Raw genomic sequence first — 13,221 nt, 5'->3', positions numbered from 1 at the left:
AGCTTTTACTGCCCCCAAAAGCAGTGCCATGCCACAAGTATCAACTGTCTGTGCACCATAGTTACAGGCAGTAGACACACAGGAGGAAGACTGGTTTGAATAAGATGCTCAGCTCGACACCCATTTCACTGTACATCGTATTCAAGGAACTGATAGAAACCTCACTTCTTGGCTGCAGTAGGTGTCACAGTATACAGGATGGCTTGTAAATGTTTTCCCACTGCCCACTCTGAAAGTGTAGATTATGAGGTCTTGATTGCTGCATTAGACAAATAATAGAGTGTGCTGAAAAGTAATTTGAAAAATTTTGTATTATTGCCTTGAGCTGCTGGGAGACTCTCCATGGTATGACTCTTTAGTGTTAATGCACATTTTTAACACAAATGTGTACAGTCCCTAGCACAGTTTTTGTAGGCTGATGACATAATTTATATTATGATGTGATGACATTGTCTTATTCATGGTTTTAGCACCTGAAAATAACGATTTTATATTTCACCTAACATGATGATGTGAATACTTTTGGTGATGGTAAAACAACTGAAATTGGTTCTATAAATAAAAAAAATTACCAACAGTTCATGGTGAAAAAATTAAATTTTTGAAATATGTGAGAGCTGTGGGGCACCACAAACTGAAAATATATTGAAAAGCAATGCTACCAATTTTTTTATGTGAAAGCTCTTAAAGCTTTTATAATAAAACAAACATTATCAACATTCTACATCTTTATTCGACATGTCTACATATATACAGTCTTCTGACACTAGAGGCCTCTGAATTGTAGTGTGTAGTGTAACTGTATTGGTGCACAAGAAGCAGCTTGCTGTAATTGAGTTTTGAATCAAAGAGTTTGTACACACATGGAGCACCGTCTCCTTTGGTGTGACAAGGCAAGAGCACACATGAGTATTGCGACATCTGCAACAATCTGACGCCTTGCTTTCACTGTCACTGATTATCCTCCTAACAGTCCCCACTTGGCCCCACCTGATTTTCATCTGTTTCCAAAACTTAAAGAACACCTTTGAGGCCTTCACTTTGACAGTGATGGAGCAGTGCAAGCGAAGATGAGATTGTAGTTATATCAACGAAGTCAATTTTACAGTGATTGTACCAACAAACTGGTCTCTCATTGGGAAAACTGGTCTCTCATTGGGAGAAATGTGTTCTTCGCCAGGGTGACTATGTTGAGAAATAAATATGTAGACATGAAGAATACAGATACAGGATGTTCATAACACTTGTTTTATTTAATAATATTTCAGAGTTGTCACAGAAAAAACTGGGAGGCATTACTTTTTAGCTTGCCTTTGTACTTTGATGAACAAGTGAACATGGCTGTTGCTCGTTACAAGTTTTTTCATTTATGTTGACAGCCTCGTCAAACTAACAAACAGTGGACAGTGGATTTACAAGGCTTGACCAGGCATTGCAAGTTTAAGCATGAATGTGATGGATGTTACTGTTCTGCCATGATTTGTGACACTTTCACCCAGAATGTGTACGACTCTAGAATCAGTGAAAAAATTCTTAAATGTGTGTGCTGTCTGTTCTTTTGGACATGTCCAAAAGATCAGACACGATTTTGATCCGGCTGCAATTAGCAGTTAAGACACAAGAGATTTACAACATGTAGCTGCTAGTGGGCATCAATTTATATCAATAGGAAAAGCTGAACATGTGTGTTGGACTGGGATTTGAAACTGTTTCTCCTGCTTACTGGGCAGATGCTCTGACCATTGAGGCATCCGGACACAGTGGTCATTGCAACTGCACAGACTACTCTAGCATAGGCCACCCGGATGCCTCTGCCAAATTGTTATCAAGAACAAAGTTAATCACATGGTGACACAACATGCAACTGGGCACAACATGCTCAATTTCAATGGCTGCTTCACAACCCAAGCAATATAGTCCTTCCCTCCACCATCAGCTTCTCTGAACTATGGAGATAGGAGTTATCCTTACAACACATCATCTGTTCCCATAATCATCCTGTCCTCAATCTCCACTGCACTCACACCCTCCTCCCACCTGTTTCCCCTTCCTCCATCTCATCACCCACTCTCAATTCATATCCCCAAGTCACCTTAAGCATGAGCCACTCCTCACCGAATATGGCAACCATGCATCAAATGCCTAGCCCAAGTACCTGCATCCCTCCTCTGACATTCATCTACATCTACATCTACATCTACATCCACATCCATACTCCGCTAGCCACCTGACGATGTGTGGCAGACGGTACTTTGAGGACATTCCTAGCCGGCAAACCAACTGGCGTCCAAGCTACTAGCCATCCACCCCCATTTCCTCTTCCTGCCTCCCACTTCTCTCTCCCTCTAACCCACCATACCTGACACTTCCCCACCACAACCTATCCCCCTATTGTCCAACCTGCAGGGTACAGGTGTGTGTGTGTGTGTGTGTGTGTGTGTGTGTGTGTGTGTGTTGTTTTTTTTTTTTTTCTCTTTCTTTTGTGTGCATCTACTTACGACTCAATGCTCCTGCTTTTCAGTAAGTGGTCTCCTCTAAACCAAAAGTATTTATACTCTACCAAAGTTTTCCTACAACATTAACATTTAGAAAATACCTACAAGATACTCACCAATTCACATTTCTCTCGATGCCATGATTCACTTCCATGTCTATTTGAAAATATTCATATTTTATACATCAGCGGAAGTATAGTATGCTGAATTGACAGTAATCCATGTTTTTTTATTTTACTTACCACTTTTGGTTTCAACTGTGTAACATTATCTCCGTGTCCCAGTCGACCATATTCTCCTAACCCCCAGGTATACAATTCTCCACTTGAAGTTATCGCTGCACTGTGAGAGCTTCCACATGCTATATCACGGATTCTCTTTGATTTCAATCTTTTAATGAGATGAGGTTTGTCCAATGTTAGTTTGTTTCCATGTCCTAGTTTGCCATCTTCTCCTTCACCCCAGGAGAACACCTACATAAAGATAATCAAAGCAGTATAAGGACACTAAACTTCTAAAATAAATTAATGTATAACTTAAAACAAAAAGCATGGACATAAAATATAAAGCATGGCAACTCTGAGACACGTAAATGGATCAATAATATTTTCTTTAACAAGCCAAGTCAAATGGTTCACCTTATAATCAATATTATTTGCAAAGAATTGTTTTTAATCTAAGATATTTTCAAGGCAAAAATTATCTGTGACTAAAATTAAATTAGAATGCAGCATACTACACCAAGTTCCAAATTAGAAGGGAAATCATAATATAATGACAATACAAAATTTGTGTCTTGAATATGCTGATGCTTAGCCACTCTGTGGAACCCACAATGTGGCATACATACATACATACATACATACATACATACATACATGCATGCATGCATGCATGCATGGATATGAAAAAGAGTATAAAATCATGTAAAAAGATTTTATGTTCAAACTTAGAATACAGTTGACATATATAAAGGAAGACATGCCAGTTCACTATAGTGCTTGAAACATTATTGTGAGAACCCACAGAGCAAATATACTGACCTGTGATGCTATGCAGATGTTGTGCATATGTCAAATTTTGCAGGATTTAAATTAGCATCTTACTTGTGTTAAACAGACATGGAAAAAGGCGCACTTCCCCATTTATAACAAACTGATATAAATTTCTGAACATTTAAACCAATAAAGTTTGTTTTGAGTGGTATTTAGAAGAAAGTGCAGTTTCCAACTACTGACCTATCTGATCTGCTTTACAATAGGATTTGAAGACTTATCTGTGCATATCAGTGCACCAGTGATATGTTTGTGCAGTCTTTATCTAAAACTACAGCTGGATACCATAATAATCCAAAATATTTTTCATGGGAATTAGCTGCTGGAGTAATAATGGATCATGTGTCATGAAGCAACAGAAAGGGAGCTGCAGGATATTTAGATGCCCTTGCTTGGTGTAGTAGAAAACTGCTTTGTGGAAAAAAAGATCTTAGGCTATTTAGATTGGTACTTTCTTTTCCTGTCTGTGTACTTAAACTTCTACTTTCTTCTTTCTCTTTAGATAATACAAACAAACTGACTGTGAAATAGTGTATGAATGTCATAGTGCTTGAAGAATATTCAGTGGGTGCTGAATCTAAATCAGACAAACATAAATACACAGAATCAGGTACATTATAATATCACTAATTCTTTTATATATTTTTAAGCCACGAAACAATTTAAATCCTGTGTAGAATTATTTGCTGTTTCAGAAAATTGTTTCTCATTAGACAGGAAAACATCAAAATCATGATTTCACATGTTCTGTGCAAATCAAGCATGTCTTGTTGAACGACCTTCAGTACCTATTTAAATCATTTTATATATATATATATATATATATCACTTGCTGCAGATTTCTATCAAAATTAATGTCAAAATGACAAACTCTGTTCCCAAAAATGGGCAATACAACTTGTCATATCATTTGCCTCTTAATTTCTATTGTGAAGTATTGCCTGAAAAAAACTGCAAAATATTGTCACATCAGATAAGATTTTGAAATTGTGCAAAAACTACCAACTTGCTTTAAATGTTCAGAAATGTAAAACTTTGCACTTTGCAAAATGCAAAAAGAAAACATAGTATCCAGTGACAACAATATCAGAGAGTGTTCTAACTGGAATGAGTCAATTAATACACACTGATCAGCCAGAACATTATGACCACCGATCTACTATCAGTATAAACCCATCCAGGTGTCATCAGCATCACCTAGTGAGGAATGAATGCTAGTCAGACACAAGCATGGTGCATGGTATCAGTGAGTGTGGTGTCCGTGTGTAGAATAGGAAAGGTGTGTGATCTATCTGAGTTTGACTGAGGGCATTGTGATGGCCTGGAGGCTCAGTAAAACAGGACAGACAGCGAACTGTGGTGGAACTGGGCAGAGTGCATGTGTGTGTGAACACACAGTGCACCCAACACTCCTAATGATGGGCCTCCACAGCCGATGTGCCAATGTTAACACCACAACATTGTCAACTACCACTGAAAGGATATGTGAGTATCGGCACTGATGTTGGCACAGTGGCTGTGTTGAATGGTCTGATGAATCCTGATACCTTCTTCATCACGCTTATGGGTGGGCACGAATCCATCATCTTCCAGGAAAACAGTTCCTTGACACCTGTACTGCAGGGTGGAGGCAAGCTGACGGTGTCTCTATTTTGCTCTGGGGAACATTCATCTGGGCATCCATGGGTCCAATGGAGCTCGTGCAAGGCACCATGATGGCCAAGGAGTATCGAACACTGGTTGTAGACCAAATACACCCCTTCATGACAATCATCTTTCCCAAATGCACTGGCATTTTTCATCTCACAAGACCAGGAGTTTGATGGAGTGGTTTGAGAAACACAGTGGCGAGTTCCCATTGATGTCCTGGCCGCCCAACTCACCAGATCAGAACCCGATCTACCATATCTGGTATATGATTGAACGTGGCATCAGAGCTCATCCCCCTCCCACGCCCATTGGAATTTATGGGCCCTGATGATGTGTGTGCAGATGTGGTGCCAACTCTGTACAGCAACCTACCAAGGACTCACTGCTTCCATGCCATGATGCATCTCCACTGTTATTTGTGCCAAAGGTATTAGGTATTAGGTATGTGGTCACAATGTTCTGGCCGATCAGTGTAAATTTCTGTACATAACTGTTTGAAGGGATATTAAATGGAATGACCATATAGGGCAAGTTGGAGGTAAAGCACGTGCCAGACTTTGGTTCATTGGTAGGATAACAAGTAGATTGCTTATAAACACTTAAGTGAGATATTCTACAATATTGTTCAAGTGTGTGGGAGCCATACTAAACAGGACTAACACGGGATATCTATTCAAAATTATGCCATTTAATGATTATCTATATTTTAATAATACAAGGAGACATCAAATACCAGAAATGATTTACATGACTTTGTGGACCATTTTTTCCTATGTTTTCTGCTTACTACCCCTGACATCTGTTACATCATTATTTTTAATCATCATCATCATCATCATCACGATCACCACTATCATCATCCTCATCCTAATAGCACAGCAGTGAAATTTATATCTTCATTGTAACAAATATTGAGCACCTTCTTCTGAATATGTTGTGATTTCTGAGGTTGTGGATATGGTGCCTGAAAGCACAGCTGTTTTTGTTTTCCAAGTATGTATTGGATTTCACTTCTATGCTGACAGGAGAATGTTAAAAAGTCTGTCACTTCCAAACATATTGTCTGTCCACCGCTCTCTCCAGACTGTATAGAACCAGCAGCTGACGTGCCCCCTTTAGTTCCTGTCAAGTGCCATTGTGAGTATCAACAACATTACAGCATGAAACACTAAAGTACACAACTGGCCCCAACTGCTCTTTTACCATCTCCTGCAGAAATGAACACTATTATTGAGTATTTGTCCAAATGTAAGTCTATTCAATTCTGACTATAAACAGATTCAAGCAAACTGCAGTTAGACAAGGTAGATGTTCATAAAAGGCCAAAGTATGGTATGTGGTGTAGATTCTCATGGTTGATAACGCAAAGAAATTTGCTACCATCTCCCCACTCCCTGCACTCACCCTATTTGTCAGCCAAGCTGGTATCACTGTTCCCCCTCAAACTCCTCCATAGTGCTGTGCTTGAGCAACTGTGAAACACAGACTACATTATCTTCAATGGTGCTGGTCACATATTATGTAACAACAACAACAAACACAGAAATAAAAGATCACAACCACAATTCAGTTCATTCTTGAACTTTCATTCATCCTGCGAACTACTGGCATCTGTTGGTAGTATCGCCACAACAGTTCTTGCCGCTGTAATTTATTCTAATGATAACAGTTACATTCAGTTTAATATGATTCATTTTGTTTGTCACAAATTTAATTCTAGATTAATTTTCCTTCTTGTTTCATCTAAATGTCACCATCATGATCTACAGCTGATTAAAAGCTGGTAACATTTTCACCTTGTATACTAATATTTGAACAGTGACAGATTCTCATTTGCAGCCCACTTAGTAAATCATTTAAGTCTCTCATAACCAAATAAAATACTGATCCAGGTTCAGAATCATGTAATGATTTTCCAAGGGCAACACTTTCGCTTCTGAACGTTACCTTTACTTAAAAAGCAGCATTGAGGTTTGTATATGGTATACATACATGTATGAAAACTTTTATTGCAAATCTGTTCAAATCAAATAAGAGTTTGTAAGATGGTAGAATTTAATGCTATTTCCTACTGTGTTTCACAAAAATGTCAAAGTGTAAGCAGTACAATAGACTGTTGCTCTGGCTAGTTCATAGTTTCTCACGCATCTCTTGCACCAGCACTGTGCAAATCAAATGTCACGTGGTTGAGCAACATCAATACGGTATCAAGTGCTTTGACGTATCAGGAAATCTCGAGCCTGTTCAAACAAGAGTCTCATTAGCCCAGCCCTGCACTACCAAATTGTTCAAAATAAATATGCATGTGATCTCAATACCCAAAGCTTCATCTGTAAATTTAAGACAACCTTTATATACTCTATTAAACTATGTAAAAATGTTAACCTCAGTAGCAATAGTTTAATCTGCAAATATAAGATGACCCAGTATTTTCTGACTTATAATCAGGTAAATATGGTAATTTACTTTCAAAATTTGACTTGAAGCATGAACGTCACTTGATGGCATTCTCGATGTGCTCAGTGGGACTGGGACCAAGTGACTTGGTAGGCCTCAAAAGTTCCCTTATATTCATGGAGTGTTCCCAAACCATTGTATCACAGTTCAGAAGTAATGGAGTAGTGCATTTTGATCTTGAATGTACAAGTCATCTGCCGAGGAATTTATGTGAACAAAGAGATGGAAAAGAGTGGAAAACTGAGTTCTTTTATAATTTACCAGTAAGGTACATGGCAGATGAATCAGGGGGCCCATTTCATCCCTTGCAATCATCTCCCATGCGAGACTGAACAGTGTCACGTTTGTATCCTGCCACCCTGCCCAGACTCAACAGTCTAGGCTACCTTTCTCCATGTCTTAAGCATCCAATAGTGGTGTTGCTGCACCCTTGTTAATCTCTGAGGCCTTCAACATGTATTGTGTAGGGGTACACATGTGTGTGTCGAGTTCTGAGCTCAGTAGCAAGCTGGTGGCTCTGGGTGATACAGCTGCTACAATCTGCAATTAGCTTACACATACACACTTTTATGTGCTGATCTCAGAAAAATCTCAGTCTTTTTAAACTTGTGATCAGCTTTTATGCAAGTGCCATCTGTCCTCTGCTTTCATCGTACTTACTCTACATGACACAAATTTTATTGGGTAATCACATGTACTTTTATATCCCTATGGTTGTATGGTATTTGGATAGGTTTTTCTTGTCATAAGTTCAAAAATCTTCAAAAGACACAAGAAACTCACCTATCTTCTTACTCGATTTCTTTCATAAACTGCTAAAATAAGCTAGTATTACTATTTAATAGCTTCTTATATGTTCAAACAAAACCCCAGAAATTACTGATGGTTGCATATTGATAATCAACAGGTGAGGTAGCATTGAATCTGCTCCTCCATTGTTTGACCATGGAGAGAGCAAGATTCGATGCAGGATTTAAGCAAAACTACCAACTCTATTTATAAGGTCACTTGTTAATTTAAACCCAACTGATTACTTATTAACACTATCCCAATAGCTGGAAGTGCATGCCAGAATCTCTGTGTTGTCATTTTCCATAGGATGACCGCTGCCAAGGCAATGTTCTGCAACAGCAGATCTGGTTGGCTGTTGTCACTGTGGGTGACATTTATTCTCAATGCAAGGATCCTCCACAGTCCAGACAGTCTGACCAAGATATGAAATGCCACAACTGTAAGGAATATGATAGCCACTTACTTTACACAAAGCAAGATCAACCTTTGCAGATTCTAAAAGGGCATTAATCTTAGCTGGTGATCTAAAAACACATTTCACATCATGTTTCCTTATAATATGACCAGTCTTGATGGAAATGCTACCTGCATAAAGCAAAAAGGTTGTATGCTTTGCCAGCACCTCGTTATCACCAGCACTTGTGCAATTCAAGGTTGGTCGAAGGTGCAACACATATCAAATCTGTCTTGCACTATGACCATTCTGACAAAAGGTGACTTCTAAGTTGACTAACTCAGCTGACAAACTTTCAGGATCTACATCTGTACATTTACATCTGTACCCCACAAGGCACCATACGGTGTATGGCAAATGGTACTCTGGACCATTCCTAGCCATTTCCTTTCCAAATAGAGTGAGGGAAAAAATTATCTATATGCCTCCACATGAGGCCTAATTTCTCATACCTTATCCCCATGGTCCTTATGCAAAACATACGTTGGCAGCACTAGAATTGTTCTGCAGTCAGCCTCAAATTCCAGTTCTATAAATTTTCTCAATACTGTTACTTGAAAAGAACATTGCCTACCCCCCAGGGTTCTCATACATGTTGCCGAAGCATCTAGGTAACATTTGCGCATTGTTCAAGCCTACTGGTAACAAACCTAGTACGCCACCTTTGAATTACTTCAATGTCCTCCTCTAATCTGACCTGGTATGGCTCCCAAACACTTGAGCCGTACTCGAGAATAGGTAGCATGATATATGCAGTCCCCTTTGCACATGAACCACACTTACCTAAAATTCTCACAATAAACCAACATAAAAGATTCAGCTTCCCTATCACAATCCCCAGGTTGTGTTCTATTTCATATTGCTTCGCAACGTTACACCCAGATATTTAAACGACTTGTCTATCTCAAGCAGCAGGCTACTAATGCTGTATTTAAACTTTATGGGTTTGTTTTACCTACTCATCCACATTAAATTACATTTATTCCTTGAAAGACTGGGTTCTTTCAGGACACCATTGAAAACATAGATCAGACAGACAAGTTTACAGATGTATTCCATGACAGGCAGATACTGTGTAAAGAAAGGTTTACAACAGTGTTGTTTTCTACACGAATCAGTAATTGTGCAAATGGTTACAATTGGGTGGGAAATCTCCTTGTGAACTTGGTGTGTGGGGCATATGTGAGACTAGCAGATCACCTGATTCAACACATGGTGATTTCCTTTTGCAGATATATGTCCTAAATATTGCATATTTTCCCCATTTACCACAACAATTGAATGATTTGCAGGACTGGTCCTCTTTATGACGTGAAATAGAAAACCAAAGTTATGTTGAGAGTCACCTGGGAAGCAACAGACTCTACTTTTTAGGCACCTACCATGTGAGCTACAGCACACATTGCATTACAATATATTTACAAAGAAAAATTATAAGGATTTTAATTCTATAGCACACTGTACAGACTCAAACATCAGGTTACATTATGATAACATTAAACAAAGTTCAGTTGTTATCTTACATTACTTTGTTCCCTACCTTTCCATCAAGAGTGAGAGCCATAGCATGTTTACCACCAGAATGAACAGCAACCTTCTTGATAACATATTGGCTGAGTCCTGTAACTAGGCGTGGTGAAGACACATTGCCAGTGTGTCCCAATCCCAGTCGGCCATTTGTACCCTCACCACATGCATATAACTGAAACAAGTTAGAAATAGGATCTGGAAGACCACATATATAACTTGTAAAGTCATTGTTGAGCCTGGTAAATTTTTTATTGTAAATAACAGTGATAAGTACTGTTTCTGATTTATAAAACATCATGTAATGAGAAAGACAGTGTACACACACACACACACACACACACACACACACACACACACACACACACACACACACACTTACCTTGCCATCTAGAGAAACTACAAAAAGTGACTTTGAACCACCAGCAATGTGAATTGGTTTGAGAGAAGACAATGCTTCAGAGAATGTTGGCAGTTTGACTTTAGAACCAGCAAGACCACCAAGCTGGTCCTTATCGTTCAGGCCCCAAACATAAACTTTTGTTTGCAGGTCAGCTGAAGATGAGTAGCCCTGCTGGTTTCTGTTTATACCTGTAAAGGTTCTAGAATCCTGCAAAACAGGACAATACAAGATTTGTAACTTACTTAAGCTTTACTGTAATGATGCAGACAAGATACGAAACATCATAAGAGTAATGGAAGCTACAAAAGTAAGACAAGAAGTTTTAATGTACCTGGAATTCTTCACTGTCTGATACAAGGAAAGACATACTTCTTGATTTTGTTGAACTTCCTTTGGATGAAGCCCTTTTACCAATGATATTTAATGCATGAATTTTGCAATCAATGCCACCATTTCTGCACTGTTTGATTGCTATTTCAATGCATGCATAATACTGAAATACATACAGTAGATAGCATATATTAAATGCAGTTACACAAAACTGTAGATATGTGCTATATGACATTATGGGTGTGAAGCACACAGATTGAAAATATGAGAAACTGTATTGTGCTTTAATTCTCGTATAGAATCAATCCAATCATATTCTACTTTTACGTGATACTTACAACTTTCAAGTGAGACAACAAAGTAACAATTCTATCTGTGTTACGAATATTCACTGTATTTAGCTCTGTCATGGACAAGAAGGTATCTCCTCCTGACACTACAACCAATGAAGGCATATAGCTTTTGTCAGCCATTTCCACCACCATTTTCAACGACTCAATTAAAATATTGGGTTGCATTTCTAACCTGATCCAGTGCTGAAACAAAGAATGAAATATTGCAAGAAAAATAAATTAACCATAACTGTTTATCCTATTAATATGGAAAATAATAATTATATTTACATGACAGGAATACAATATCAAGAACATTAACAAAACTGAACTCCCTCCTGAATCCATATCTTCATCATGGAAAACTGTCAGATCTATTTAAACATAACTTTATCACAGTCAGTAGCATTCCCAAGATTGTATTAAAAAGTTGTAAGCATAAGGTATGCATTGTTCTTATTTAGAATTTAGGACAATTTTTACAAACAACGTGATGTATAGCGATGTCAGATGTTAATAGCTACTGCAGTGTCTCTTTATTTACATAATTATTTAAAATGTTTCAGAAGGCTATGTACTTGGTAACGGTAAATTATCTTGCTAAAATACATGACGGATAATTTACTTAGGTTATGCAATTGCTGTAGTGAAATACACAGTAATGATGTGGACTTCATATGAGCATGTTCAAAGTAATAGGTATTTAAAGTAATTAACAGCATAACTAAACCAAAAAACTGTAAAATGGCAGTATCAGCAATTTTCCTTGTTTTATCCTTGGTGTTTGATTACATCATAAGTTCAGGTTACAAAAGATACAGTTTTATTAGTTAAAGAGTACAATATGAGTGGTTGACTTCTTATTTAAGATAATGGAAGCAGTAGTAGTATAGTATATGAATGTCACACTACTAATTCACAAAAACCTACCTCATTAATATAAGAAACTACTGAAAAATCTACATCTCAAGTATGAACATGATTGTTTTGCTACTCTGCTTATACCAAAATGGCATCCTACTTCACTTGAAACACAAAGCAACACTAATTTTTGCTAATGATGTCTTATGGCTAACGCAAGTGAAGATAACAATATTTCTGAAAGTTGTACAAATGAAACTGTTTTGAACTTCAAAAAGCACAGTATATTCAGATGTGGCACATTTTATTATTTACCTGCTATGAACATTTGTGACAAATTAAAACCTCGTACCACATTGTGACTTGCACTCAATCCCTGACTAGTAGGTAGCGCATTATCAATAGCATTGCTCGAGCACACACCAAAAGCAAATTAAAAGTTTCACTTGTTTATATTCATTTCTTCGGGACTTCATGGAAGCGCTCTTACTATGCTCCTGGACTGGTACCTCTGAGGGAAAATATAATATGGAGAAGAACTCGAGAGAAACTTATGGTTTTTGTGAATGTGCAAGGCATTTTCAACAGTGAATTTTAAAGTAGGACAAAGATCCAGGTTTGAGTTGCTTCCTTCTGCCACTGTATTTTGAGATGCCTTCATTGTAATTTCAGCTTTCGAGCTATCTGATTGACATGCCTTGTCGCAAATGCTATGATCATAATTGTGGCCCACTAATCTCACTGTGCCAGGAGTCGCACACACTGACAACATCCAAACTGACTTTTTGGTGTGGAATCACTGTAAGCTCACTTCCACAGGCCTTCGCCATTCCCAGATTTTGGTCTCCTGGACCCTATAACATAA

The 13,221-nt window shown here is 38.0% G+C and overlaps 1 protein-coding gene across 2 annotated transcripts in view; it reads right to left on the bottom strand.

Moving 5' to 3' along the window:
- Positions 1-13,221, bottom strand: part of LOC126297739 (E3 ubiquitin-protein ligase HERC2) — a 752,343-nt gene that overhangs the window by 282,169 nt on the left and 456,953 nt on the right. For both annotated transcript variants that reach the window (XM_049988889.1, XM_049988890.1), the window contains 5 exons: positions 11,502-11,699; positions 11,165-11,326; positions 10,813-11,040; positions 10,444-10,605; positions 2,738-2,968 (listed from right to left, as the gene is read on the bottom strand). In XM_049988889.1, the coding sequence (XP_049844846.1) occupies positions 2,738-2,968; positions 10,444-10,605; positions 10,813-11,040; positions 11,165-11,326; positions 11,502-11,699 (981 nt within the window). The remainder of the gene's footprint in view (positions 1-2,737; positions 2,969-10,443; positions 10,606-10,812; positions 11,041-11,164; positions 11,327-11,501; positions 11,700-13,221) is intronic.

Source organism: Schistocerca gregaria, chromosome X (assembly GCF_023897955.1).
Source record: "Schistocerca gregaria isolate iqSchGreg1 chromosome X, iqSchGreg1.2, whole genome shotgun sequence".
Taxonomy (NCBI): Eukaryota; Metazoa; Arthropoda; class Insecta; order Orthoptera; family Acrididae; genus Schistocerca; species Schistocerca gregaria.
The sequence above is the reverse complement of the archived record's forward strand: the minus strand, read 5'-3'. Positions and strand labels throughout refer to the sequence as shown.